The sequence below is a fragment of the Camarhynchus parvulus genome, chromosome 1A (genome assembly GCF_901933205.1).
Source record: "Camarhynchus parvulus chromosome 1A, STF_HiC, whole genome shotgun sequence".
NCBI lineage: Eukaryota > Metazoa > Chordata > Aves > Passeriformes > Thraupidae > Camarhynchus > Camarhynchus parvulus.
The window spans coordinates 23,939,017-23,966,934 of record NC_044586.1 but is presented as its reverse complement, the minus strand read 5'-3'; the positions used below and the strand labels follow the sequence as shown (position 1 = coordinate 23,966,934).

At 51.6% G+C, this 27,918-nt stretch overlaps 2 protein-coding genes across 4 annotated transcripts; both read right to left on the bottom strand.

Annotated features, from left to right (window-relative positions):
* Positions 1-33: 33 nt before the first annotated feature.
* SEPTIN3 (septin 3) lies at positions 34-14,002 on the bottom strand. Of its 3 annotated transcripts, none has more exons than XM_030960604.1 (10): positions 13,841-14,002; positions 6,970-7,161; positions 6,580-6,708; positions 5,774-5,855; positions 5,255-5,392; positions 4,772-4,889; positions 4,235-4,330; positions 3,303-3,399; positions 2,770-2,821; positions 34-1,559 (listed from the first exon to the last, which is right to left on the bottom strand). In XM_030960604.1, the coding sequence occupies exons 1-10, from the start codon at positions 13,869-13,871 to the stop codon at positions 1,424-1,426; spliced, it is 1,071 nt and encodes a 356-aa protein (XP_030816464.1). In that variant the 5' UTR covers positions 13,872-14,002; the 3' UTR covers positions 34-1,423. The 3 variants fall into 3 exon arrangements, with proteins under 3 accessions (XP_030816464.1, XP_030816465.1, XP_030816466.1); XM_030960605.1 differs by lacking the exon at positions 13,841-14,002 and adding an exon at positions 12,206-12,626 and having other exon boundaries at positions 3,303-3,402; XM_030960606.1 differs by lacking the exon at positions 13,841-14,002 and adding an exon at positions 12,328-12,626 and having other exon boundaries at positions 3,303-3,402.
* Positions 14,003-18,105: 4,103 nt separating this feature from the next.
* On the bottom strand, positions 18,106-22,288 carry LOC115910033. The gene is made up of 4 exons (XM_030959819.1): positions 22,257-22,288; positions 21,423-21,759; positions 18,847-18,919; positions 18,106-18,314 (listed from the first exon to the last, which is right to left on the bottom strand). The coding sequence occupies exons 1-4, from the start codon at positions 22,286-22,288 to the stop codon at positions 18,106-18,108; spliced, it is 651 nt and encodes a 216-aa protein (XP_030815679.1).
* Positions 22,289-27,918: the final 5,630 nt, after the last annotated feature.

The window sequence follows — 27,918 nt, the reverse complement described above, 5'->3', positions numbered from 1 at the left end:
CCTCCAGGGTAAGGTAAAACAACAGCTTCTCAACAGGACACAAAAGCACATTGTTAAGAAGGTGTGAGAGCTTGGGAGAGGGAGGAAACAGCCTGGAGAAGAGGAATATTCAAGTACTTGAGGAAATGAAGGAGAGACTTAAAGGATGAAAAACAGAGAAAGTGAGACAGGGAAAGAAAGGAAGGAAGAAAGCTATGGAAGGCTAAAAGGGAATGAGGACAAAAGCACAGCAGTGGAGGAGGACACGGCACAGTCAGAGAGCAGAGGAACAGCACTGCTACAGTAGCAAATGCAGCCATTTCAATGAGGACAATGGGGAAGAGGTATCTCTTGTGCCCCCACCCTGGCCCAGGGCTTCTGAATCCATGGCTGTTTGCACTCCTCCAAGATCCCCAAGGTGCTGTGCCAAGGGGAGCTGTCCCTGGGGAGGTCCCAGCAGGGACCCCCTGTGGCACTGTCCTCCCTGTGCTTGCACAGCAGAGGGGCCATGCTGTGGGGAAGGGTTTGGCCAGGACCTGCTCGGTGCTGCTGGACAGAGACCACTGCAGCAGGGGCATGGGGTGACTCCATGAGCTGGGGTGACCCCAGCACAGCTTGGTCTGATCTGCACAGAGCCAAATGCCTGTGACACAAGCATGGCTTTTGACCTTGGTGCTGGGCAGGGCAAATGCACCCTCTGCAGCAGGAACACATTCTTTCCCCCTGGGTTTTGCTTCTTTTGCAAAATATATCCATTTCCCCCAAGTACTTTGATGCTTCTCAAACAGATGCTACAGGCCAAGAACTAATTCTGTCTCCTCCCACCAGTCACTTGCTCTGAACCACAAAACAGTGCCAGTCTTCTCTCATCTACCCTATTCCAAGCTGCCATTTCCCCTTGGGAAGCCACAGCAAGAAAAGGTGATAAAATGCCAGGCCACCATGCCCTCAGACCAACCAGCTGTCTTTACATCCAAGAGAAATCTCTGCTGACATCTCTTGAAACATGCATGCATTGACTCCACCATCTCTCCCAGAGTCTCTCCTTGCCTTGTGTCCAAGTGATAAAAACAGGACTACAGCATGCCCCACACCTCCCCCCTCCAAAATCCATGCCCCTAGAAATCCTTCCCTCCCAACACTATTTCCCCCAGGCAAGATACACAGCTGAGACACAGAAAGGAGAGCAGGGAAGCTGAGGGACAGTGCACTGTGCACAAACAGACTGAGGATGGGGACACTCTGGGAGGGCCGGGGGGATGCCCCTGTCCCTGTCCGGCACACAGGGAGGCACACGCACGCCACACGCAACTCACACTCGCATCCTCTCACTCCCACCAGGAGCTGCCTCGTGCTGCAGAGACAGGCCCGGTGGCTGAGTCAGGGGTAGCAGGGGTGGGTTGTCTGGCCAGAGTCACTGGGTGACCACGGAGGGGGAGGTCTTTCACAGGTTACTTTCGTGGTTTTCCTCTGTCTCCACAGTCATGGGGGGCAGCCCTCCGTTGTCATTCAGCCGTTTGGCCCTGTAGGTCTCATAGTGGATGTTGTGGGTCACTTCTTTTAGGTCCTGAAGGTGGGTCCTGCAGGGGACAAAGTGGGTTGGGAAAGAGGACATGATAGCCAATATGAGCACAGTGACTATTATTCTTCTGATGATAATTTTATTCCCCAAAATAAATGGAAGATTTTTTCAGTCAGTCAGTTTAGCTAATTAGTGTTGCCCCTCTTTCTGCATGGATAGCATGGATGCCATCATACACAACTGAGAGCTAGAGCATTTGAGAACACACAGGCAGGATGCAGGACATGGGCTGAAGTTCCTGGCTGTGCTTGCCAGTGCTCTGCCCTTCTCTCACCTGTGCAACTGGCCCAGCCACTGGCCCTCCTGGTGTGTCAGAGCAGAGTGGGGCTTATCTGAAGCAGTGGTGAGGCAAGGAAGAATCAGGAGGTGTATCAGGTTCACTGCAGATCATAAGCTGCAGAACACTGCTGTGAGCATCATCCCTAACCTCCCTACACAGCCTGGGGGCTTGGATTGCTACAGGCTTTGTGATGATCATTTGGGTAGGATGTTTTTACTGAAAGACTTTGGAAAAGCACCTCTGCTGGAGAAGGTATTACAAAACAAAAAAAGGAAAGTAGGGTGATGTCAAAGCATTGTACCTGACCAAATGTCTCAACAGCACCATACCCACAAGCGGAATTAGCCACAGGGCTTTTGAACTGTGTTTCTCTTTTTATAGGGAAGAGAGGTGACCCTGAATCTACAGCTCTCCTGCAGAATTTGTGCTGAGGCAACTTCATGAAACAGAGTAGAAATAAGACAGGACAATGAAAGCTAATGAAATAGGAAGATTTTCACTTCCAGCTCATATGTTCCAGCACACCCTTCAACCTGGAAGGAAACACAATCTAGGATGTTGTAGTGACCTCTTTATTACTGACCTGTTGTCAGCAGCAAATAAAAGTTTTTCCAACCTTAACTGGATTTTTTTTAAACTCCCTTAATGGGAGTTTTTGCAACCTTGAGACGGGTGGTAGTAACCTGCTTTTCTCCAGGCATCCAGTTCATACATGAAAACTAGCACCTACCTGACACAGTGGTCATGTCACTAAGAGAGGCACTAGAATATCTACCCCTTAACTCAATCCAACCTTATACCACATAAGCTATCACTGCCTAAAATTTACTCTATTTCCCTTTTAGTAGGGGCTATTTCATTCTGACTGGATCTCAGGAAGACTCCCAGCTCGTCAAGAGCAAACTGGTGCTGATGACCGTAACCTTACCTGATGACAAAATCTCGAAGTAGGGCAAATTCACAGTGATTGAGGTTTTCCACTGAAAAGAAAGCAAGCAATTGTTACATTTGGTTTTTTCAACGGCCCCTTTGTGGATATAGAGGATGGGAAAGTCACTGCCATGGGGGCAGGTTCCAAGTAGGTAGAGCTTGCATACTTCAGAAAGGACAGGCAGTTGTCTGAACGCCATGCTGTTGAGCATTGGGGAGACACACTAAGAGATGCTGAGCAGTCACACATGAATTTTCATTTGAAAACTAAGACAACCTCAGGAGCTTAGCTTCACACACCATGATGTTCAGAGTGGCTCCAGCTTCTGCCAGATGGTGACAGTGGCACCATATTGACCATGGCAGTTCCCTCCTGGCACAGGTATTTGAGAATTCTCCTTTTGGCCGGTTTCAAGCAGTTTGTCACAAATGGGATGGGAAGGTAGCCACAGGACATGCTATCTGGACCCTTGTCTATTACTCTGATCTGCAGATAATACCTTCAGCTCCCATAAGCAAGAGGTTTTTTACCTTCAATGATTCCCCAAGGTGTTTTCCTGCCCAGGACTCTTTTGCCATTCACTTGGTACTCCTTGTCACTGCCCACTACTGCAAAGGGCATGCTTTCCTGCTGGGGAGAGACATGTGGAAAGATCCATTGAACCCATTCCAGAGACCAGCACCACCATGGTTCCCCATCCACCTTTCCACCTCTCAGCTGAACAAAAACAAGGCTTTCTCCAAGGGAAGAGATTCTTCAGAGCAAAACTTCACTGGCTGTCCTTTTCACCCCTCAGTGCTATCCCAAGAATTCTGGACTTGCTTTCCAGATGTCCTTGCACCCCAACAAGCTGTGTGAGTAGCCTGCAGCAGTGCCAAGGGCTCTGGAGCTGGGGCAGAGCTTTTCTGCACCTATCTCCATCATTTCTGAGGAGGGGGATGACCAGAGAAGAAGTACCTTAGCATAACCAACAGAGGATCTGTCAGCCCAGAGCTGCTCATATGGATAGTTTGAGGTGAATATTTCTTGACAGATTTGTAGTTCTTTACAATAGAAAGACAGGACTCAAATAGTCCTTCCCCATAAGCCACATGAACATTCATCAAGTTTAATGGCTGAAATTATACTGAGGAAACCAGAAATGGAGTAAGTGTGCAGCTTTCCAGGGAAGCAGGACAGTAGGTGAAGTTATTGGGGACCCAGATATCTCTAAGCACAGGGAGAAACTATCTGTTTCCAGAGCACAGAGTGCAGGAGACTCTGTGATCCATAGGGTTATGCAGCTGTTCATAGGTTTACTCTGCTTTACAGACATCCCTGGAAAAAGACTGCAATTACCACAGGAATGAAGATTAAAAGGCAGTTTATTTCTTATGTGTGAGGGCAATAATGCTGAAGTGCAGAACAAAATGTGGTGCCCTCCTCATCCACCCTTCCCCTCCCACAATAAAATGTTTCCTACCCTGATTTTGTCGTTCTCTGTTTTATCCTCCAAGTCCTCATCAAATTCTTTCTGGGGATAAAACTCGATCCCATTTACTTCTAGTTCCTTGCGCACCTAATCAGAAAGACATTTTGGAGCACAAAGCAGAACAAACCTGAAGAGAAGGCAGTTGGCAAGGCCAGGCAAACACATCTGGGACGTCCTTCCAGTAGGCAGAAGCTGGAGGGATCGTCCCAAGGAAGTGCACAGTAAAGTGAGGACACAAGACAGCAATGATGAGTCTGTCTTCCCAACCTGAGTTACTTGTCTGGCTCTCCAGTTCCCACAACAGAACATATCACAAGACATCACAAGACACACATTTCTTCCTTCTCTAACAGATGCCCTCAGAGATATAATCTGCTGCATCTTTAGGCCTTAACCCAGCAACCCATTACTGGACACTGTGCACACCCTGAGGACTGCACTGCAATCCCAGGAAGAAGGATACCACTCATTTCTCCCACCTCCAAGCCAGGGCAGGGAAGGATCCCATCTAGAAGAAGAGATACTCACTCTTTGTTTGAATTCAGTCTTCTCCTCCAAGGTCATGGTGTCAGCCTTAGCAATAACTGGGATGATGTTCACGACCTTGCTGAGATGTTTCATGAACTCCAGGTCCAAAGGCCGCAAGCTGCAGCCCAAGAAGGAACAAGATGGAAGGGGTCACTTTTTCCCCTCCTCGCCTTTCATCCTAATGACTGTCCAAGCACCAGGGCACCAGTGAACCCTCCCTTGTACATACCCTGCTTGCTGCCACCATGTTCTCATCTCCTTCTTCCCATCCATTCTGTCCTCTCTCAAAAACCACAGTGGCATTTCTCCCGCTCTTGTAAGCTTAGACCCTTTCAAGCCCCATAGCTCCCAAAGTTAAGTTAAACAGTGCCCAGTCCTGCTGGCAGGATCCCTGGATCCATGTCTGAGGTGCAGCAGTGTAGGGTATGTATCTGGCACAGAGGTACCAAGGGCTGGAGGAAGGACAAGGGACTGTGTACATACGAGTGCCCTGTAGGGGAGATGAAGTAGAGGCAGCAGTGCACGCGCGTGTCTGGAATTCGTTTCTTCCTTGCAATATTCACCTCCTCTTTCAAAAACTTTTCATATTGCTCGTTGATGTATTTCTCAATAGGCTCCCAGCTGTTAAAGTGGGAAAGAGAGATGAATAGACTGGTACAAATCTCCTCGTGTTCCTGCCCACAGTGTTCCCAGCTCTGACAGCAGCAAAGCAGTCTCAGGCATTAAAAAAAAAAAAAATCCACCTAAAGCATCTCGCCATCAGCACAGATGATTAAGAGTTTCTGTAACTGGCCACAGAAATAAGCATTTACCATGTAATATGTGCAAACCCCCAATCGCACACACAGACCCATGGTTTCACAGTCCCACAGCCCCATTATCAGTCCCCAAGTGCAATAGGATCCCAGATGCTTTCAAGGGCCAAGCAGATGACAGTCACTCATATACCATCTTAACTTCAGCCCTTTCTGGGACACAAGGCCTTGACCTTGTAAAACTCACCAGTTCTCATTGTTGATCTGGTCCCCAAATCCTGGTGTGTCAATCACTGTCAGCTTCATTTTGACACCACCTTCTTCAATGACTGGGGGGAAAATTGCAAACAATCATACTCCTCCCTGGGGACCTGCTCTGTCATGAAACATGTCTTTGTATCCCACAAGAGAACAAGAGAGCTCTGCCCTCACCCCTGCCCAGCAAGCATAACCAGACCAACTTGTGTCATGCCTCAACAGTTGTGACCCTCATTTCCATATCTGACCCCAAATTTTGGTAATATCTACACAAAAGCCACCTTACACCACTCTGTCACAGGAAAATGGATTTGTGCTGTCTGTGGCCCAAAGGTAGTACCCACCCTAACACAACTTCTCCCCTCTAACACATCATCCTGAATCCGAGATGATGCTCATTACCCTGCACACCACAGGAGTTGTGCTGATGCTTTGTGAGGAGGTGCGCACTACCAAGCTTGGGATGGGACCCAACAATGCAACTTGTGTAGCTTATCAAATGTAACTGCAGGTGAAAATGACTTACAGCAAGGCTTAATCCACAACTGCAGACTAATGTCTTAGGTGATGAAGTCTCTCCATTTGTCTACCCCTCACTTTTGGCTGTGGCATCAGAGGCCTTTCAGTTTAAGAAAAGCCTTGTCTGTCTCTGAGGCCATCTAAAACTGTCCTTTAGCTTCCTATGGAGAAAGGGCTGCCTAAAACCAAAGAACTCTTTGCATAGACTGCTGGGATCTTCTGCAAGGCTATGCTGAGACATCAGTATTGCTGCCGCCCCAGCAGCCTGGCTCTTACCATGCCCAATGGCTTTGATCTCCACTGTCTTGGGGATCTTCTCCTCCCGGTTCCAGCCTGAAGATTTGCGGCTCACCTGGGATTTGAAGAGGGTGTTTACCAGCGTTGACTTTCCCAGTCCGCTCTGACCTGAGGATTGCAGAGAGGAAGAGATTGCAGAGATTGCATTTGCCACACCCCAGTGATGACAGCAGGCCCAAGGAACAGAGCCAGGCTGGCAGGGGAAGGGGCTGGAGGTGTCTCCTTGTCTTGTGCAGGCTCTGTTTTCCCTCAGAGCAACTTCTGCCTGCTCCCTCATGCCCTCCCCACAGGGTTGCTTCTCCCACCTGGCCTCAGTCCCAGGACAATCCCTGGCCATGGTTCCCAGTTCCTCAGCTGGTCTCTGCCTACCTACAACCATGATGTTGAAGTCGAAACCCGTCTTCATGGTTTTCTTGCGCATCTGCTCAATGATGGTGTCGATACCGATGTAGCCCAGCAAGCTGGTGTTGATGCCCATGGGCTTCATTGGTACGACTGGTTTTTGTCGTGGCTCTGGGACCAGCTCAGACATGGCTGCTTCGTTTTTGCTGTCCACTGGTCCTGCATGGGGACAAAGATTGAAAAATCATCACTGAGGTGTAACAATAGCCTCCTTGCTGACCCATCACAGGGGCTGAGGGCAGCATTGAGCAGCCTTTTCAAGGGCTGTTGAGGATAACTGAATGTCAAGATTTTAGTGGTAAGGCTCATCATGGAGCAACATCTACTTGAGTTTCCAGTACACTCTTCTATGTCCCACTCCAGATGAGGAGGTCAAGTGGGGTTCATAGAGAATGCAGCATATTGCTGGCTCCCTCCAAATAGCAGGAGCAGGGGCAGCAAGGCTGGCTGGGCTGATAATTGGGTGCCCAAAGTTCCAGGTGTGTCCCCTTATTTTTGTCTCCTGGTTCTCAACAGGATCATCAGTGTTTTTCCCCTCCAAGTTCACCATAAAATTTGTGATGGAACAGACTTAAAAAGATTATGTGTCAAGTCCTGGCATTGAAACAGAGTTTGGGATGTACCATGAAGACTTGCACACTTGGCCCGTGCCAGGAGTGGCCGCGTTACTGGCTGTGGTGCACAGGCTGAGTTCCTCAGAGGAAGACAGTGGTGGAAGTGAAAGCCTGGCCATAATCTCTGTGCTTGCCTCCCACTCATAGACCAATGGTTTTTGTCATACTCAAGAAACTAATCATCATGATCAGAAAATTAATTATCTGCATCTTTCCCTCCTCATCTCTGCTTCCTCACTTCTTCCATGTAAAACAGTCGGGTAAAAAGAAAACCCCGAGGGCTTTCCAGCCTCCCTGACCCTTTTTTGGGTGATGGCACACATTGCTAGGGGCAGGCTTCACCCATTTATCTCTGTCTCATTAATGAGTAGCTCCCACCCGCTGGGAGGAAGCGGAGGTTGGGAGAGGACAGGGCATGGAAGAAAAGCTCTAATTGGTGGGGAAGGCAGGCATGAGGGATGAATCTGGAAAGGGAGATGAAGGGGATAGGAATCAAATACCTTTCATATACAAGCCAGCTGCAAACTAGAGGTTCTCCCACTCTAATTACTTGACTCCCCCATGCTTTGTCTCATTAGAGGGTTATTTTTCCAGGATAGAGACAGAATGCATTTTTGCTTGGTAAGTACTTCATTTGTGTTGGATGCCACTTCAGTTCAAGTATCTCACACTAAATTATCCTTTTCCATCATGTTGGCAGGGTTTTTTTTCTCCACTTACATCAGAATCCACTGGCAGCAGAAAAGGACATGAGCAGCTAGGCAGGTGACTGCCATTTGGTGGTGACACATGCCCTTCTTCACAAGGAAAATGACTCAGAAGTCACTGGACTGGTGAAATTGATGGCACCAATCTAGGGTTCCTGTCACAGCTTAGTCAAGCCAGGCAGAGACAGACTGAGAAGAGGTCAGAGAGATTTTGTTCAAGGACAGCGTTAGGCTGGAGCGGGCTCCATGGCTGAATGGGGACCCTCCCTGGCACTCCCACATAAAAGCTCCGGTGCTGACACAAGTGCTGCTCTACACAGTGAAGATTTTACATTTTTATAAGCTGTAATATCCCATTGTCATGTGCTAAGGAAAGACATTGTAGAATAGTCACCTTTGGCAGGGAGAAGGGTGCCTCCACCCAGCTCCTTTTCACCGTTTGGGAAGTCTTTTATATTAAACTGGGAGAAGGAGCTTTCCCCTGTGTGAGACGATGGTAGCACAGCCAGTCATGTACAGCACTGTGGGTAACATCGGAAGGCTCTTGTGCCACCTCTGTTCCACCTTGCCCACACAGGAGAGGTCAGTGGCACGATGGCCTCTGCTACTTTTCCCCACACCCTGGACTATCATCAGCCTCTCCTGAAGCAGCGAGCAGCACCCTGGGGGAACCAGAGCACAAGATGGACCATTGGCTTGAGTCAGACTGGCAATTTGGAGCACCTCACGCTGCCAGGCAGCTGCTGGAGGAGGCAGCCTGCCACACCAAGTGCTTCTCAGCTGCAATCCTCTCTCACACCCATCACAACTAGTATGTGCCTTTCCTGCTGACGAAGCATCCCTTGAGGCTCCCGTTGTCTTTTTTTCAGAATTATCAAAGCTGATGTGAGCCAGGAAAGCCCATCTCTCTGGTACAGCACAGGGCGCCAGGCCAGACAGTTCTCCCGCACCCTACCCTTCACTTGTCCTCTCCCAGGCTGCCCACATCACCTATATCCTGCATCGTGGTTGTGTGGCTGTGCCATGTCCCTTCTGCTGCTGCAGCATTCTCCACATACACCCCACACAGCCCTGCTGGGCTCCTACCTAGCCCTCAGAGTGGGAGAAGAAAGAGAAACAGAACAATGAGGGAATTAGGGACAGGGGGCTGTGGCCCCAGGGAGGCACTTGGCTACTGGAGCAAAAATGGGGGCAAATAAACTCCAAAGGTGGAAGGGAACAGGTCAAGATGAGAAGAAAGCCCAGCTGAGCAGCTGTGTGGAATGGGTGCAGAACATGGGCCATGTGGGCTGTGACCCTTTCACTGCCTGGGTGGTAGCTTCTCCTCAGGGAATCTGTTTTCCTCACCTGTATTTCTTCAACCCTTGTTCTTACACATGGAGGAGGAAGGAGGGAATTTGCTGTCAGCCTCAAGGCTCACTAAGAGGTTCATAATTCATCCCTCAATCTCACCAAGGAAAACCTTGCCCAGAGCCAGGAGATGTTGCTAACTGCTGTGGACATCATAATACAAGACCATTCCTTTTTAAGCTTCACTGTTGGAGCCAGGAGCTTGCAGTGACTAGGGCAGATATTTCAGATGCAGGTTCTTGGGCAGCTATAGAAAACCCTGAGACCAGGAGAAAGCCACCCGCTTTTCTCCTCTAGGTCACTTGCCTTCTTCTCTGTGTGGGGTTCCTTCCCATACAGACTCAGGCAGGGAAGCCCCCATTTTGCAGAAATTTGCCCAGGGTTCATCTTTCTGTACATGACTTTTCACCTTTTGCCTCCCACAGATGAATTCAAGGAGCCAGCTGAGGAACAGCCTGCTGGGGTGTGCAAAACCAGGACCAGAGCTGTCCCTGAGACATGAAACATGCCTGCCTGCTCTCCTGGGAGTGGCTCTGTTTTATGTGCACTAAAGCTAATGGTGCTAGGAAGCCCCCTGAGCACGCTGAGTGGCTGATCAAGGGGTGGCATTCTGTGTCCTGGGCACATCCTGTAGCCCTTGCAGCTGTCCCGTGTAATGACTGAGTGAGAGGGCACTACAGCCAGCGCAGCTGATAATGAATAGAGGGCTAGCCAAGGTTAACCACTTATATATGCTGTTTACAAGGCCCCCCTTTTCTCTGCTGCTTTGTTCTCTGTGTGCTAAGAGAAGCTAATTTAAGAGGGCTGTAGCTGGTGATACCCCCCTGCTGCCCAGATCCGGTAGGAGATGGCCCTGGGCTGGGCTGTTAGGGAATAATATCTGGCTCACAGGAGATGCTCCATGTGACTGGACCAAAGGAAGGCACAGCTTTTGAGGCAAGGACAGGCAGAACCAGAATGAGTGCTCAGAGAGGTCCTCCATGGTCCCAGCTAGCTCCTGCTTCTGGCACCCATTGATCCATCCCAGAATCTCCTCCTGGAAGGCTGGCATATGTGGCCAGCAGCAGACACCACTACTGCTCTACCACCCTTCATGCTCTGATGTTCACAGGACCTGTGTGGGGACAGAGGTGGCCCTGCAGGTCCCTTGGGGGCTCAGGTAGTGGGGACCAACATCTACTATGTCCTGATAACCCAGATACAGTCGCATCCCCTCCCCCTGCCTTCCCATCCTTTGTCTGGCAAGAGGGAGGGAGAGCTGCAAACAGTGCTCACCACAAACCAGCTTCCAGCAAGGAAAAGCTATTTAACCCCCACGTAACACATGGATGGCCTCGCTGCAGCTCTCCTCTGGTGCAGCACAAGGTTGTCCCTCTGCAGCTGGAGGCATTGATCCTCACTCACATCTCAGCCCAGACCCTTCCACCCATATGGTCCTGGACCCCAGTCCCACTCCCTGTAGACATGGAACAGGGAGGAGGGATGGGTTCAAAACCTGAAGGTAGCTGGCAGAAGCAGGCCCTCAAAGGATGATGCCAGGTTCCTAGGAAAGAAAGCAAGCAGCTGCTTCAGCAGTACAGCCTCCCTGGAGCTCATGGCCATCAGGACCTGCTCCTTGCTTCAGCTCTGCAGAGGAGCTGGACTGAGCATCCCTCCACTGAAAAAATACCTTTCCCTCCTCAGTTCCCATGATAACCCCAGGGCATTTCTTTCAGCTGTGCAGGGCAATGGCTGAGGCCTGCCGGATGTACTGCCTGACCTCAGAGTACAGAACAGAATCATTCTTCTTACCAGATCTTTTTGCCTGGCTCAAAGATCATCCCAATCCTCTGGGCTGCCGCAGCCTTCCCGACAGCAACATTTCTTCCCCTCAGCACTCTGTGAAGGGCTTGGGCAAGAGCCCGGCTGCAGTGAAATCTAGGGCAGCATGTGCTGAAGCCTCTCTGGAGATGCAGAAGCTGGAGGTGAAGGAGCTGGGCACATCCCAGCCCTGCCACCACAGCCCCAGCCATGCCCTTGGTGCTGCTCTACATCCATACAATCCTTGTCCCATGTCCCAGTTCACCCCCTGGGTGGCACAGCTGTATCACAAGGTGAGAGGATGCTGAACACCCCTGGACCATGGCAGCCACACCACCACAGCTGCCTGTGCCCCTGCCTGCAAGCCTGCTGGCTCCTGTGCTGATGCCCAGGGAGAGGCACAGCACATCCCCACTGCCTGACACTGGCAAGGGACAAGCCAGGTGCCTGTGGCACTCCCCAGCTGGATTATCCCTTGCTTTCAAAGCAGCGCCTGGCACTAGCTACTCCCCATCAGCACCACGACCAGCCCCGCTCCTTCTCCTTCATACAAGGAAAAAAACCAGAGGAAAGACAAAGCCGAGACCGATTTCCCCCACTGCCCTCCGGGGTTATCCCTCCCCCATGCCCAGAGCTGGGCAGCGTGGGGGCACAGCCGAGGATGCCTGCGCAAAAAGCCCCAGCGGTGTCCCTCCGGCGTTGCCCAGCCCTGCCAAGCCCGGAGCATCCTACCTTTGAACATGAAGCTTCCTTTGTCTCCGAATCCTCTCCCAAGGGGGTGGGTCTCCCCCCACTTTTCAAGCCTGACGCTGATGAAGCAGCACGGTGGGCTACAAAGCTCCACTTGCTTTTACCTTTGTCTTTCTTCCCTGCGTCCTCTTCTCCCCCCTCTCTCCTTCCCTTCCTTCTCCAGTGGCTATTTCAGAAGAGCGGGGATGCTGGTGCTGCTCCTGCTGCCATCGTCATGTGACCTGAATATTAAACATCTCCGCAAAATCTCCCCCCGCGCACCCTCCGCCGGCTCCATCCCAGGCCCCCGGCTCCATCCCAGGCCCCCGGCAGCCTCCCTGACTTGCGGGGGGAGCATGGCCTCGGGGCTGGAGGGGCCGCTGCCGATGGGGCCCCCATGTCCTGGAGGCGCCCTCACTGCACACCCACACCCCCCAGGCCTTTTCTTGCCCTTTTCCCTCCCAATTCCCCAGCCTTTTCAGCATCTCTGCTTGTTTAGGGAGGGGCATATTTAACCCTTCACAGCTTAGTTCCGGCGGGGCTGAGAAAGGGCGCTCTTTGCCCCTAGGTATTTCGTAGGATCAGGGGATTGCAAAATCTCCTTCTGCTTTCCCAGAGGGAGAAAATTGAGAATGTTTTGGTTCATCAAAAGCCATTTGCCCTTCAGCTTTGCTGTGAAGGTGGGAGAAACCTTTTCTCCTCCAGCACCACAATTGCTGGCTGTCAGCCCAAGGCGCAGAGGCAGAGCCAGCGCTGTCCCCTCTCCGTGCGTGTGTGTACAAACCTGTGTGTGCCTGCGTGTGGCAAGCAGGGACAGGTCCTCCCACTTGGACCATGTTGGGGTACACAGGTCACATCCCCGTGTGTCTGGCCGGCACCTCCATGTGCCCTGTGGATGTGCCTGTGCCTGGAGAGCCGTGTGGATGCCTCTGGCTGCTTGTATCTTTGGATGGGGATGCCCTTTCCCTGCTTTGCATTTCCTTCTCCTACATCTGTGAGCCCTGGCCCCGACAGGCACTGTGTCCCTGTCACGCCGTGCTGGGGCGCCGACATCTGGGAATGCTGTGACCCTCCAGCCAGTGGGATGACAGGAGCACCACGTGTTCCTCCACCACAAGACAACCCCCCTGGGTGGGGGCCAGGCTGTGGGACGCCTGGCAGACTTGGCAAGGGTTTGGGGTTCCTCTTTTTGCAGTGCTCTGGGACAAAAAGAAAACTGCACCCACTGCAGGTTACAGGAACATTTAGAAGTAATTGTCAGCAGTTACCCCGGGCTAGTCTGAGCAGTGGACAGACTGGTTTCCGACAGACAGACAGACAGACAGACAGACAGACAGGCATTCCAGCACCCAGAAAATCTCTTGACACGGTGACCACCGTGTTGCCCGTCTCCCTGCTGGGTGCCAGGCTCACAAGCACACGGGCTGTCCCCGCACCAGCTGCTGCCCCCGCCCCGATTCCTGTGTGGGTCAAGAGGAAATCCCTCCAAGGGAAGGAAGACCCCCCTCCTCCCTGTCAGCACCCTACCTCTCCTGAAGGGCCCTGCCCCATGCTGGGCTCATGTCATCGCCAAGGGACGCCTTGGTGCCTCCCTCCCTCTCTCCCTCTGCCCAGCCCATCCCGTCAGCGGAGACCCACCGGAGCGTGGTGGGGCGTAGGACACCCCCATCTTCGCCACCGGGGTGGCCTCGGCCCAGTCAGAACTGCCGTGTCGCTGAGGCCCCTCGGCCGCCACGGCCCGGGGCCGCGGGGGGATCGGGGTGACCGGGGCCGGGCCCCGCAGGCGCTCCCAGGGCAGCCCCCCGGGCCCGGCCGCCCGGCGCAGCGTGACCGAGAGGCAGCTCCGCTTCGTGGGGGCAGCCACGGCCAGGGGGCCCTCCCGCCGCCGTGAGGGGCCCGGGATGCGGCTGGGGCCGCTGGGGCTGCCGGGGGCGGACAGGCAGCTGCGAGGGAGGGCGATCTCCTCCTCCATGGCCGGCGGTGGGCTGGAAGCGGAGGTGCGAGGGCGGGGGGTGCCCGGCCGGGCTGGGCCCAGGCTGTCCTTGCTGTCGGGGCTGCTGTGGTGTCTCGGGGTGCAGAGCTCCCTGGGGCTGCTGTCACCCACATGCTTGAGCCCCCACCTCCAGCCCTGTCCGGCCAGCCCGCCTCCAGCGGGACAATGGGGCTCTTGTGGCCGGCATGGCTCGCTCCCACGCTGGGTGCCATGGCCGCTGCTGCCCCTGCCCAGCACCTCACAGCGCGGGCAGCTCCTCAACACCACCCCCTGACCTGCTCCCATGGCAGGAGGTGGAGGAGTAATGGAGAGGTCAGGTCTCACCTGTGCTGCCTGCTTGCAAGGACACTGGGTGTGATTAAAAAAAATAATTGAATTTTTGGAATGTTTTCCCTTCCTCTCTTAGTTTTTCCCCCTCAAATGGCATATTCCAGTGCAACAATTTATATCCCACTGTGCAAGTTCAGTGGTCACTTGTTGGGTGTTTGTCCAAGTTGATGCTTCATTCCCTTATTCTGATTTTCTTTTGCTTCTTCATTATCATCATAATTATAATTCTTAATTTTGCCAGCTTTGTGGCATTTTCAGGGTCAAGAGGGATTCAGCTTGCCACTTTCCACCTTCCTCACTGTAAAAGCCTTTGAAGGGCAACACAATAAACAAGGAGGAAAGGAGAAAGCTGTTTTGGTGGGATGGGATGAGATTATGAATGGTTTCATGGATAAGTGGGAGCAACGAGAAGGAGACACAGGCACCCACAGCACCTACAGTATGGCAGGGACAATGACTGCACGATCTCAGGTGACCAGGGCTGAGGGAAGTGGAAGAGGAATCACCATCCAATGACCCACACCAGGTCATTGGGAATGCTGGTGGAAGGCAGAGCTCAGGACAATGTGAGTTCTCTGCTTCCTTAAGGGCAAGGAGACAGAAAACATGAAAAAAACCAACCTGATACTGTGTAGTATTTACAGCAATAAGTATCTTCTCTGATTCTTTATGCAGTTTAATTCGGTATCTGTGACTATTTCCTTCTCCCTGAGGTCTTTCTGGCTGCACAGATCTACAGAGGAGAAACAATCTCAGTTTTCAGGCAGCATTTGCCTTTGATTATTCCCAGATAGCCTGGCAGTGTAGCTGGCACAGGAGCCAGGTGGATGGAGACCTACCCTGTTGTAGAGGAAACCTCCCTGCAGACTGCTCCTTGCTGCCTGCCCAGAGCTGGAGGGAGGCAGCTCTCAGGGGGAACAACAGGAAAACAAAGCATCAACCAAGCAGTTTGTCACACACTTCCTCTGGGGAAGCCTTTGACACTGCTGACAATAAAGTCCTTCATAGCCATGGAAGATACCTGGTTTAATGCTGATTGTGTCAGGACTGAACAGCACACAGAGTAAGCCAGAGGAGATGAACAATTAGCTTCTCTCTAATCCAGCCCTCACCCAGTTGCTGTCTTTTGCTCAGTTTCTGCGTTGAGTCATGGGCAGAGTAGACCTCAACACAGGCACAGCAGCATGCAGAGGAGAACACAGAGCAGGGGAGAGGGGACCCCTGTGAGTGCAGGCTCCTCTTCCTCCAGTTTGACTTCTTCCTGACTGCTCCAAGCCCCTCAGCTCCAGTGGAGAGGTTTTTATGCTGCCCCACAGCTCAGTTGTGCTTGTTTACAGAGCAATCCCACCCATCAGGGAGTTGAGGAGGGGAAGCAGGTTTCCAAGGTGGTGTTTGGAGATATGGCTGTGATGTGCCAGAGGGCAGGGAATGTGAGCCATGCAGCTGAGGGTGGCACATCATGCCATGCAACCCAGCCCCTTGTCATTTCCATTTCACAGCCCCAAGTCATGAAAATGTATCTGTTTCAGACTACACCTGCTCTTTTGAGTCTTTGCTTGCCAGGGCAAGTATAACTTTGGGCACAGCAGTAATCCTATTCACTGCATTTCCCTGCTGAGTGAGACTCCCCAGTTAGGGTACTTGCATCACAGTCTCTGTCACTTGGCTGAACGAAAGGACTCTTGACTTGTCCTCTGTCTGAAACAGAGCCAGAAATCTCCTGCCAGTGTGCCTGGTTTTGGTGTGGAAAAGAATGATAATGCAATTGCAGTCTGGTAGATGAAATGTCCCAGGAAGACCCAGGATATTTACAGGATGTCCTGATCCATTCCTTAGAGCTAAAAATTAACTTGGATCCCCAGAGAATTACCAACTTTCAGGCTGCACCTGTGCTTTGAGCCTTTGCTTGCCAGGGCAAGCAAAACTTTGGGCACAGGAGTAATCCCACTCACTGCATTTCCCTGCATAAATCACTCACAGTAGCCCAACGAGCTCTCCTTCTTTCTCTGGGAATGGAAGAGAAAGCTTCCTGCTCCCAGGTTCACAGGTGAGGCTGAGTGACACAAGCCAGGAGCTGTGGCAGATTTTCACAGCTGGCCTGAGGAACCCCTGCTGCTGAAAGGAGCCACTGGGGACTAGAGCACAGAGCCATAACAATCAGAGGACACTGGAGATGTGGTTGCCAATATCCTGGCTGGCCCAGGTGATGGCACAGAATGCACAGACATGTGCACATAGGATGGTGACACCAGCTAACATACCTGGGATATGCAGGAGAGGGGCACACAGGATCCCTCTGTGTCCAGAGCATTCACAGGTAGCGCCATTGCACCTACATGCATGCAAAGGGTGGATGTTGGGGTGGGAGGAGAGGAGGAACAACCTCCTGCCACAGGCTCCTTGCTCTCTCAAGCCTCCCTGTACACCCTGGGCATTGCACTGGGCTGTCAGGGAGAGAGAGGATGGGGATATCCCTCTCAGCTCCAGTGTCACAGCTTCATACAGCATTTTGGTGGCTGATCATCCCCGTGACAGTGCAGGAAGTCTATAAAAATGGGATTTTGTGCCAGATCCACATTATACGGCTTGGCTCCAGAAAGCAAAGGTGGTACAATGGGCCCATTTAGATGGCAGGCTCAATGTTCCTTCTCAGAGATATGTAGGGGGGAAAAGGGCTGAGGGATGCTTCAGAGCTCTCATTGGGAAACAGTTAAGAAAGAGAGCCTATCCAAGGGCTCTGCAGTGCAGTGAACAAGTGCAAGTAGCTTCACAGACTATCCCATCTCCCTCCATGACAGAGGAGCAGGAGGTCAGGCAGATCAGGAGTGGCTGATGTGGTAAGTCTGGCAGCACCCCTGCATGGAGAGCTGCAGAACGTTCTAGCTTGACACAGGACTTGAACCAACCTCTTTAATAAAGACCTTTAATTTCAGTGTGGTGCATCTGGAATGGATGTAGGGATGTATGTTCTCCATCTCCCAAACAGACACAGAAGGGGTGTGCATTTAGCAAAGGATAAAGGCGCTCAGTCTCTGAGGCTCACTGAGCCCTTGGTCCCTCTGCACAGAGCTTCAGCAAGCTCAGCTCCTAGCATCAAGAGTGGGTGCTGGGAAGAGCTCAGGTGAAGCAACAATTTGTATTGAAACCCCATTTATTTTCCCCAAAATACCCCTTGGACTTAGACAGACTGTGTTAGATTTAACCTAGGGAATAGGAGTACATGGTTCTGTATCCCTTTGCAAAACCTGTACCTTTCCTACTGAAGATCCTGTCAAGATGCCAGGCAGCTCAAACTCAAGTGATTAACAAGGGATATTTCATTTGAGTGGTTAGTCAGTCTTGGCCATAGGAAGGAGCAAAGTCCTTGGCTGGCTGAAGAGCTGGGAGCACATGGGAAGCCCAGCCAAACAAATCTTGACTAAGAAGCAAAGGGGTAGAATGGTGAGTGATGAGTACGAGACCCAGATCAGCAAAGTGCTGACCAGCCCCACTTTTTCCAGCGCAGGACTGCCATCCCTAGTGAGGCATGTGGTCTGCTGCCCACCCAGGAGAGTTTCCTCTGGCTGCAATGGGCAGCTTGTCACACCTCAGGCACCCCAAAGGCCAGGTTGTCCCGAATCATCAGCGTCTTCCGAAGGTCTCGCTCCATGATTGGCCTCTGTGTTCGCCACTTATGGGCTTCCTGGAGTCCTGGTTCAAAGTAGTAAATGCAAGCTCCAAAGCCCACCAGGATGAGGATGGAGATCATCAGATACACGGGCACAAACCAATCCAAGAAATGGGGCATGGCTGCCAGAGAAAAGAAGAGAAAGCTCATGCAGTGGGAGCACCTTCACCACCCAAAACCACCTCCTCCACCAAGACTGATCATAAGACATCTGCCTAATCAGCACTGCCCAGTGCCTCCTCACAGCCCTGCTGCACTTGGCTCATACTTGGTTGCACTTGAAGGCACCTCATCCACTGGTAGTGGTCAATGCTTTTGGGGGACCCCTCCACAGAATGTCAATCCTACTCCCTCCCCACAGAGAGGGTTGAGCTTGCTTGTCCCCATCCCTGATGCAGTGATTAAAGGTAAGCAGTGGGTAAATACAGCTGTTTCTCACCTTCTGCTCGAGGGAAAATCTGCTTCCCCTGACACTCCATTACCCCTTTGAATTCCCAGTCTGAGCTGGTCTGGCTCAGGATTGAGCCCTCCCTTACTGCATCTCTATTACAGGTCCTGCTTTGCCAGGGCTCAGGGTCCTTGGTTCAGCACCAGTCTGTGAGCAGATCTGAGATCCCTCCACCACACCAGCCACTGTGCAGTGGGGGCACTCACCGGGAGCAGCCGATCTGCCTTGCCAAGAACTCCTGGCCAGCCGGGTGCGAGGTGAGTCTGGAGCAGCGTTGCCCTGGGAACACAAAACAACACCACTCTGTGTGATTGCTGCTGGGCCAGCACTAAACCTGGGAGAGCAGGAAGGAGCAAACATCTCCTTGTCCAGATGTCAGGGCTCAATATTTTTGAAGGGGTGAACAAACGGGGTCCCAGCCCCATAACCTGCTGGTGCCCTGGCACATTCTCTCCCCACAATTACAGCCCTGCTGATGCCATGCTTAGGGCAGGCATTCTAACTTAGGGCCATTTAAATCTGTAATGGCATCACATTTGATCCTATCCTTTATCCCCATCCTTTGGGAGGGAGACAGCAACCCACATTGCAACCTGCAAAGGTGCCCAGCATGTTCAGCTCTGCTGCTTGCTCTGCACCAAAATGACAGGCAAGGTGTGGATCATGCAGGGACAGAAAAGGGGATCAAAAAGCATTCCACACAAAAAGCAGAGCTACGACTTCACCAGGCACCAGATCTTCTGGGTTTTCACTGAGAATGTGCTGCTTGTTAAAGGCTTTGGTGGATTTAACCTGGCATCCTCACACTTGGGAGAGCACAGTGGTGCCAGACTCAAGCACAAAAATGCAGTCCTGAAAGGGGGCTTTCCATAACCCTCACCCCTTAGTGGGAGTGATGAAATGCCCATTGACTTCAGTGGGGACATACTGAAGTGCAGCCACATCAAACTCCTGCTTTTCCAGACAGATGAAAGCTGTCATGTCTGACCATGGCCCAAGTCATCCCTCTGCAATAACCATATATCACCAAATTCCTTGCACAGGGCAGGTTAAAAGGAGGCTGGGGAGGACTCTTAGCATTTCCATTCTCTTCCCTGCTCCTGGCCCATAAGGTTGGTGCCTTTTTCACACCAGGGGCTGGGCTTTTTTCTTTTGTTCTTTTTAATACCACAGCCATCAGTTGTTTCCAATGTGCCCAGCAGCATTTATCTTCTGGACACCTCTTGTCCCAGGAGGGCCTGTAACAGTAACTTTTTTGTCACAGGCTAAGATCTGAAACAAGCTGCAGTTCTTATTACCATAAGAAGAAACTGCAGAAAATGCCTGATTTCCTCCCACTTATTGGCATGGATCTGATCTGGGCACTGCTGCTGCCTCTTCATGGCTGACTCTTCATGTGCCTTCCTCAGGTGAGTAACTGCTGAGGAAAGCTCCCACCAAAACTTGCAACAACATCACAGAGGTGTTGTGAGGAGCTGTGGGGCTTCTCTTAACACACCTTAGGGGGGGACCATGTAAGGAATTAGGCACGAACCCCTTCCACAGCAGGAGTTGGGACTGAACTTTGGGCCAGAAACCCCTCAGCACAGCTTTCCTGTATGCTCTGCAAAAGTAGCTCCTTTGCACCCCCTGCACCCCCTAGTTGCATCTGCAGATATCCTGGGGATTTCAGGCTGCTGCAAACCCCTTTTTCAGAGGTGTCTCAGCAGCTGCTATCTGTCCCTGGCTGGCAACAGCAATGGACAGGATTAGGGACACTGTGAAGGTGAGTTCAGCTTGGACCTCCTGGGCTGATGGGAGGAAAGCCAATAACCTCATTCGCTTCCCTGATCATCCGCTTTCCAAATGTGTGAGTGAAGCTGTCATCCAAAAAAGCACTGCAATAAAAAGCAGCCCTACACACTTCCCAATTCATCCTTCCTCCATCACTAGTAGAGCCAGCATTTCCTAGCTCCTCGCCAGCAACCTATTCTTCACTCTACTTGCTATGCAGCCCTGTCCTGCTGTGTCCCCACTCTGCTCACCATCCCTGCCCCCTCAGTGAAGGGTCCTCATCATGGCAGAGTGGAGTGCTGGATGAGGTGTCAGAGTCCCCCCTCCAGCCTCTGCAGGGCTGGCCTGCAGAAGCAACTTGCTTTTGTCAGGCAGGTGAGCAGATTTTGGCTGCAAATACTGAAAAGAGGGAGTTTCATTTACAGATGTCAGCTTTCTGGAGCAGTTCTGCAGATATTAAATGTGCCTTAACCTTGCTGGACCGGTTGATCTTCAGCATGTCATTTTGCAGTGGGACATCCACGTCCCCCCAAAGACACAAAAGAGTCCTTGGTCTTCCGTCCAAAACCATGTCTTATATAGATAAGCTGTCTGACCCCTTTTAAACCTGTGCTACACCTTACTCCAGCCTCTTGCCTCCAATGTCACCCGTGGATCCCCTATGCTGCCTCCCACTGCCCCCGAGGCGCTGTGGGTACACTGTGACAGGAGCCCCAGGGGCCACGTTGTTAGTGTCAGGGCACAAACTGCTTGGGGGAGGCTGGGAACAGCCCACAGGAGAATCTAGGTACAGAACCCTCCCGTGTGCATGGCTGGGAGCACTACTCATTTTGCAGGTTACAAGCCGTGGGCTCACCTCGACTGCAGGAGACACCCCCAGACCTGGGCACCCCGGGGCAGGCTGCAGCTCGGGGCACAGAGCTGCCGATCACTGGGACCCAGACATGACCTCGCTGCCATGCACCGCATCCCCAGCACGCACGCTACATCCCTGACACCTGTCACCTACCTTCTTCCACGGGTGCCGGGCGGCGGGACGAGACTGCTCCCTCCGGCATCTGCCGGGTGCCAGCCGGGATGAGTCAGGCTCCTTTCCCGGCCAGGCAGCGCCAGGGAGAAGGGACCCCGCGCCGGGAGAGCTGGGCGACAGCGGGAGGCGACAGGCGCGGATGGGCGGGAGGCAGGCGGGGAGGGAGGGATGGCGGGAGCAGCCGCGGCGGGCGGGGGAAGGACAGGCAGCCAGCAGCGTGGCCTCATTGCCCAGCGGGACTCCCGGGGGCTTCCCCCACCGCCTCCCCGGCAGTGTCAGCCCCGGTCCAGCCTCCCCGGGGCACCCCAACGCCGGCCTTCTCCCACGCACGCAAGAACGACTGCAAAGGGCTGCATCCCGGCGCGGGGAGGGGGGAGCATTTTAGCAGAGGTCGCTATGGCAACGAGCATCCCCAGCTCCCCCGCACATGGTACCCGGGTCAGAGCCACGAGGGAGCTGCCCGCGGGATGCTCTCCCTCCTCCCGCATCATCCGCAGCCCGGCTGCAGCCCCGGAGGAGGAGAAATACTGGGGCACATGTGTGAGCTTGAGCTGATGGAGATGGACAGAATGCTCAGGCTGCACAGATTTACGGTGTGCAGTCCAAGGACTGGAGACTGGTGATTTTTCATCAGTGGATGGGAGGCAGAGAGAGAGAGAGAGAGACAGGGGTTAGAGGAAAAGGGGGGTTAGTACTCCCTTCAGGGCTTTTATGTAAAATTAAACCAATCAACACTTTGACCAAAAGAATCTTCCATCAGGAAACAGAAAAACAATGCTGTCTGAAGTACTATTCTTGCTTTCAGTGAAATACCTTTTTCCTGAATCCATATCTAGTTCTGTCATTGCTGCTTCTGACAAGAGATGTTTTATTAAAACATTTTCAGCTTTTCAGCAGCACAAAAATAGGAACATGCAAACTGGTTTGTTTTTTTCATATTGAGGTTGTTTTGTTGTTTCTTTTGCTTTTTTTTTTCTTTTACAAAGGGAAATTTTCACCATGACCCAGAAATTGTTTAACGCAAAAGAGTTTTAGCAAAATCAATCAAACAACTGACTCCAGCCTGAAGAACTGCCTGCTCCCCTGCCTGTGCTGTCCAGCTCCACCCACTTAGTTTTTGACACTTACAGCCCTGCAGATGTGCCACAGTGGGTTACTGTAAAGGTTTTCAGGATTGATAGTATCCAGTGAAATGTATAAGGCCCAAATTTGTGTCTGCTACACTCCAGGAGCTGTGAGATTTGAGATCTCAATTCCCAGTAGGTTTTGTTTCAGGCACAAAGGAGTTCATCCTCTCTGCAAGGCAAGCTGTGGCTGGTGAGAGCCCATGCACGCCTGCCAGCTCCAAGGGCAATGCATGATAAGGTTCTGTCACCTGGTCTGTGCCAAGGTTTCATCCACCAGTGCAGAGACAAGGCTGTGGTGGAGCTGTGGGAGCTGACTGGTATGCTCTGTGATTTCCTCTTCATCCTCTTTAGGTCCTCCTGAGCCTCACTTCTTCTTGATGTAACTTCATAACAGAAGTAACTTAGAAGCATTGAGTATAGGCCTTGCAAGCCCTCTGTACCTAGCAGGATATCTGCATGGAGGATCAGATCCATTAGGTTTAGCTAACTGCTTCTTGGTTTGCCCCAGTAAGGTGGGCACTCCATATGATTGCCAGAGTGGAGCCTGAAATTGTGCCTTAATTTTAATCTCAGTGAAGTTGGGACATGACACTTTGACCATCAGCAGAGTTACTGCTTCACTAATCCCACTGCAGGAGGTGGAAAACACAAGCCCCACAGCTTTGACCATACTGGGAGAGAAACCTGTGGTTTGGAGAAAAAGATTTTTAAAAATAACTTTGGAAGGATATTGTTTATTGCATCCTCAGGGCAAACATTAGGGCAGGCAAAGACAGTCCATTTGAGAGGGCAAAAGGAAAACCGCTTTCCAGGTGTGCAAAGAAAATGAGAGGGAGATCAGTGGTTGCTGGCACAAGGTAGGAGACTATTCCTTTATCCAGGTGACTGGTCAGTGGTGAAGCTGCAGACACTCAGTAGAGCCTGCCGGGCCAGGTATATTCATGCCACAATGTGTAAGCTCCTCCCATTGTCCCTAGCCAACTGGCCTGAGTCTCTGTTCTAGGTCACCGCAGGGGCACATCAGAGCCACTGTGTATCTGCCAGTCTTCAACTTATTCCCAGATTTAAGCTCAGGCTTAATGCCAGCATGCTGCTCATGCAGCCAAAACCCCAGAACAGCAATAGTTTTGACTCACGAGGTCATTTTTTCCTCTGGCTCACTTCCCTGCCACGCAAACACTGGGAGGACGTGACAAGGAATGGTGATCATGTCTTTCTGCAGCCACCACCACAGCAGCGAGCAAGGTCATCATGTGGCAGCCTCTCTTGCTTCAAGCAGGAATCCCCCCAGATGAGTCTGAAGCACCCTTGGATGCAGCAAGAAAAAACCACAGGGCTTTGTGTTGCTGGAGCTGGGACACGCTTGAAGACCCCGTGCCTCTGATGCAGCTGCTTGCTGCCTGTGACCGGGCTCTCAGGTGCTGTCACAGCCTTTGGTTTCCAACAAGAGCTAAAGCTGTGAGACAGCTCCAGGCATTGGTATGCCAGTGCAGCTCAATCTGCACGGAAACACTTCAGCTGCAGCTCAGCTTCCACCTCAGATGAGGCTGCTGTGTGCCACTCAGGTCTTCCAGGCATAAGCTTGTGCATATCATTCTGCCTGCTGCCTTGGGGCCTTCCAGCCCCCTTCACCTGGCTAGCAGGAAGCCTCTGAGTGTCTGTGCACACACTGAGCCCCTCAAAGCCATTCATCCCAGGACACCTGCCTATCACCAAGCCTCTGAGTCCCTCCATGTCTCTGGGCAACCACAAATTCACCTGCATGATGAAGGCAAACATGGGGTCAGGTTTGATGTGAGAGGGCCACCAGCCAGAGCAGAAATCATGAAACCCCTCTCATAGACAAAAGCTTTGGCTGGAAAAAGAGGAGATGGTCAGGCAACATCAGGCACATACTTCTTGTTTGTAGCATGCCCATAAATCACAGCATAAAAAATGTACTGAGCGCAGCTTAATCCCAGGCCTGGTTAAGTGTTATTCCAGTCTTTCTTAACAAGTTTTTCCACTGTTCTTTAGTGTCTTTTAGCCTTTTATCAGCATCTTCTGAGATGACCAGACCCACGTCAATGCCAGTCTTTAAAGCAACACCCATGTTCCAATATTACTCTCCTGATGTAGGTAGAAGCATGGGAGAAGATGGGGTTTATCAAACTTGCCTTCCCCAAGGTCTGCAGTAGAGGACAAAACTTCAGCAAGGGTCACAGAAATGCTTCCCTGCTCAGCTGCAGGAGGTGAGGGAGCTGCTCCAGGATGTAGAAGGCACATGGGATGCATGCCAGGGCATCAGTTGGGGATAGCCTGGTGGGAAAACAGACTAACCCAACTTCTGGGTGCTACTGTAACTTAAAAAAAAAAAAAAAGCCCATTACCATTAGAGAAGCTTTGCTGAGTTGATCAAAAATGAAGGAAATGTGTATAGTGAGTTAAATTAAAGAGCAGAATGAAAAAAGCTGACTTACTTTGGGTCTAAATATAGCTGTGAAGAGCCTTTGCCAAAGGAAGCAGAAGTTGCCAGCAACATATGTGAAAATGTCATTAATTTCTCTAATAATCTGCACTTGCTGCAAATGATATAATTTTTGTCTATTAGTGAGAGAACAAGTGCAATCAAATACACATGAGCTCTATTTCGCAGGCTTGCCAGGAGGGACAGCGAGAAGTCAGCCTGGAGCCAGTAATGCATGACAGGGTGACATCTCATAGAGCTCCTCCTGAATGGGCTGTCAGGAGCTGGGAGCTGTCACTGAGACACCTGGGACCATGCTGAGGTCAGTGCTCCTCTCTAGACCATCTCCAAAGCCTGTCTCCTTTGCTCCTCTGGCTGCTCAGAGAGAACCAAGGGAGAAATCAGAGAGAAAATATGGTGAGATGCAGCCACTGGATGAATCACAAAGCAAATTGGCCATGGATGCATGAGGACGAGGTGTGCTTTTTAACATTTTTTGTACTGGCTGGGACAGTCCTGCTGCAGGAGCAGCTGCCCCATTCCAAGGGAGCACTCATGATGGCCAGACCAAGTCTTGCTGATGTCAATTGTGGTTTTTTGGCAGCATCAGAACACCTTCATGTTGACTGCAATACATTTCTACCCATTTGTGGAATGGTTTGTGCTACCAGAGCAATGTACAATGGCCCACAGAGAGAGTAAAATCAGGAGCTCTCTCCTTCCATACCATGCCCTGCTCTTGTCCCTTCTGCTTACACTCTAGGGCAGTGTACTGACACCCATCTCAGCTCTCCTGCACCACTCAGAAGCAGAGATCAACCCATTACTCCCATTTTGCAACTGGAAATGGGGCAGCAAGAGGTGAAACAACCTGACACAGTTACTCAGGGATATATAAAATACACCCTGGCTTCCAACACCAACCACATCTCATCCCTCTCCCCTCCTCTCCTTGCCAACCTACAGATCTAGGCAAGAGCTGCAGGCACAGTGCCAGACCAGAGTCTCCACAATGTCCTCTACCATGAAAAATAATTGTCTAACTGTGGGATGAGTGGTAGCTCATCTGGATCTGCTGAATATCAACAGACACCAGCATGGTGAGAAGATGGAAGGCTGCAGCAGCAGAGCACAGCAAACATGTCCCTGACCCAACCCTAAAGCCACCCAAGTGCTTCAGTGGGGCCAGAGAACAGGTAACAGGGGGTAGAAAGAGGACAAACACCTTTTAGGTGGGTGCCAGAGCTTTTAACATATTTCCACCCCTTCAGCAGCCCAAAAGGAACATTTATCTATTTGCTCTCTACATCCCCCCAGCCTGGGAGCTGGCTCTTGTTATTTATTGCATCTGCTTGTCTCCCATCTTTAGGACACGTCTGCCCTGAAATCGTCCTCCCTTCCCCCCACCAAACTCAAAAACAGCCAGAAATATCTTGTAATCTCTTCTGCTTCACCTGTAATTTGCCTCATGCTGGCAATGAGGGAAACCGTCTGCCTTTGTCAAGATCAAAAACACCACAGTGGCCATGTGATGTCAGCTTTCGTTAACCCTGTCTCTCTCCCCTTTGCCTCCCCTCTCTAGACTATTGTAGAGTGGCAGATGTGTCTTCATTCTCCTGCAACCTTCTTTCTCCCCTGGCACATCTCCTGCCACTCGGAGGTACCCTGGTTGAAAGGGCAGGGAGAGCCAGCACCAGCAGGCAGCAGAATGGGTGCTGGACCCCCTTCCAGACCAAGGTGGAGCCAAACTCAGGGCTGAGGCAAAGATCAGGAGATGCAGCAAGGTGGACCACAGGCTACTGAGGTACACTGGACCTCTGAGGTTTTACATAACTGCATGTCATCCCCCTGCTCTGACCTCAGAATGAGAAAAACTGAGCCTATCTCTGTTACTGCAGTGCTTCTGCCCAGGCCCCTTCCTGCCTGTATCACGGGCAGGGGAGCACTGGGCTGGGCAGAGGCTGACCAGGCTGGGGGGTGAGGAGGAAGGCACCCAGGAAAGGGCAGGATGGAGGTCGAGCCTGCTGGAGCTGCCGCAAAGCCTCACACAGAATAATTCAGTGTCAAAGCCAGTTGCTACTGCCACACAGCGTTAGGGAAATTCCCTTTCCTAGCTATGTGATCAAGCACTCTTTATGGTATGAAAGTATATTAACTATGTTAACATTTTCCCCTCATACTTGGTACTGCTGAGGCCACAGCTCAAGTCCTGTGTTCAGTTTTGGGGCCCTCACTACAAGAAAGACATTGGGGTGCTGGAGCATGTCCAGAGAAGGGCAGAGAAGGAGCTGATGAAGTGTCCAGAGCACAAGTGTTATGAGGAGCAGCTGAGGGAGCTGGGGTTGTTTAGCCTGGAAAAAAACGAGGCTCAGGGGAGGCCTTATCATTCTCTACAGCTCCCTGAGGGAGGCTGTAGCCAGGTGGGGGTTGGTCTCTGTTCCCAGGCAACAAGCAGTAGCATAAGTTGCTCCAGGGGTGGTTTCCACTGGATTTTAGGAAACATTACTGCACTGTTGGTGGTCAGGAAGTGGAACAAGATGCCCAAATGTGTGTTGGAGTTACCATTCCTGAAGTGTTTGAAAAGGTGTGGCACGTGGGGACATGGCTCTTTTGAACATGACAACATTGGGTTAATGGTTGGACCTGATGATTTTAGAAGTCTTCTCAATTTAACAATTCTGTAATTCCATGTATTAGTTCACATTATAAATTGCAATGTAAGAAGGCAGTGGAATTTTACTGAAGCCTCTGCTGTTGTTCAGTCTTGAGCAAACAAAGGGGCAACAGTTCATGGCAAGGGCCAGGGAGCAGCAGAGCCCTGGAAATAAGGGCTCTGCTTCTCAGAAGCTAAAGGCTGTTCATGATCCCCCTGCACAGCCAAGGCAAGGCCAGTGTCCTCCCC

Bases quoted from the DNA above. Each gene is read 5' to 3' on its own strand.
- SEPTIN3 (XM_030960604.1), bottom strand. From the start codon at position 13,871: ATGGGGGTGTCCTACGCCCCACCACGCTCCG. The intron at 5,856-6,579 runs GTAAGAGCCAGG...TTTTCCCCCCAG, and splicing joins GATCAAAGCCATTGGGCATG to TCATTGAAGAAGGTGGTGTC. The intron at 2,822-3,302 runs GTAAAAAACCTC...CTTTCTTTTCAG, and splicing joins ACCTTGGGGAATCATTGAAG to TGGAAAACCTCAATCACTGT.
- LOC115910033 (XM_030959819.1), bottom strand. From the start codon at position 22,288: ATGACAGAACTAGATATGGATTCAGGAAAAAG. The intron at 21,760-22,256 runs GTATTTCACTGA...GCGTGGGAGAAG, and splicing joins GATATGGATTCAGGAAAAAG to GCCGGCGTTGGGGTGCCCCG. The intron at 18,315-18,846 runs GTGAGTGCCCCC...TTTCTCTGGCAG, and splicing joins AGGCAGATCGGCTGCTCCCG to CCATGCCCCATTTCTTGGAT.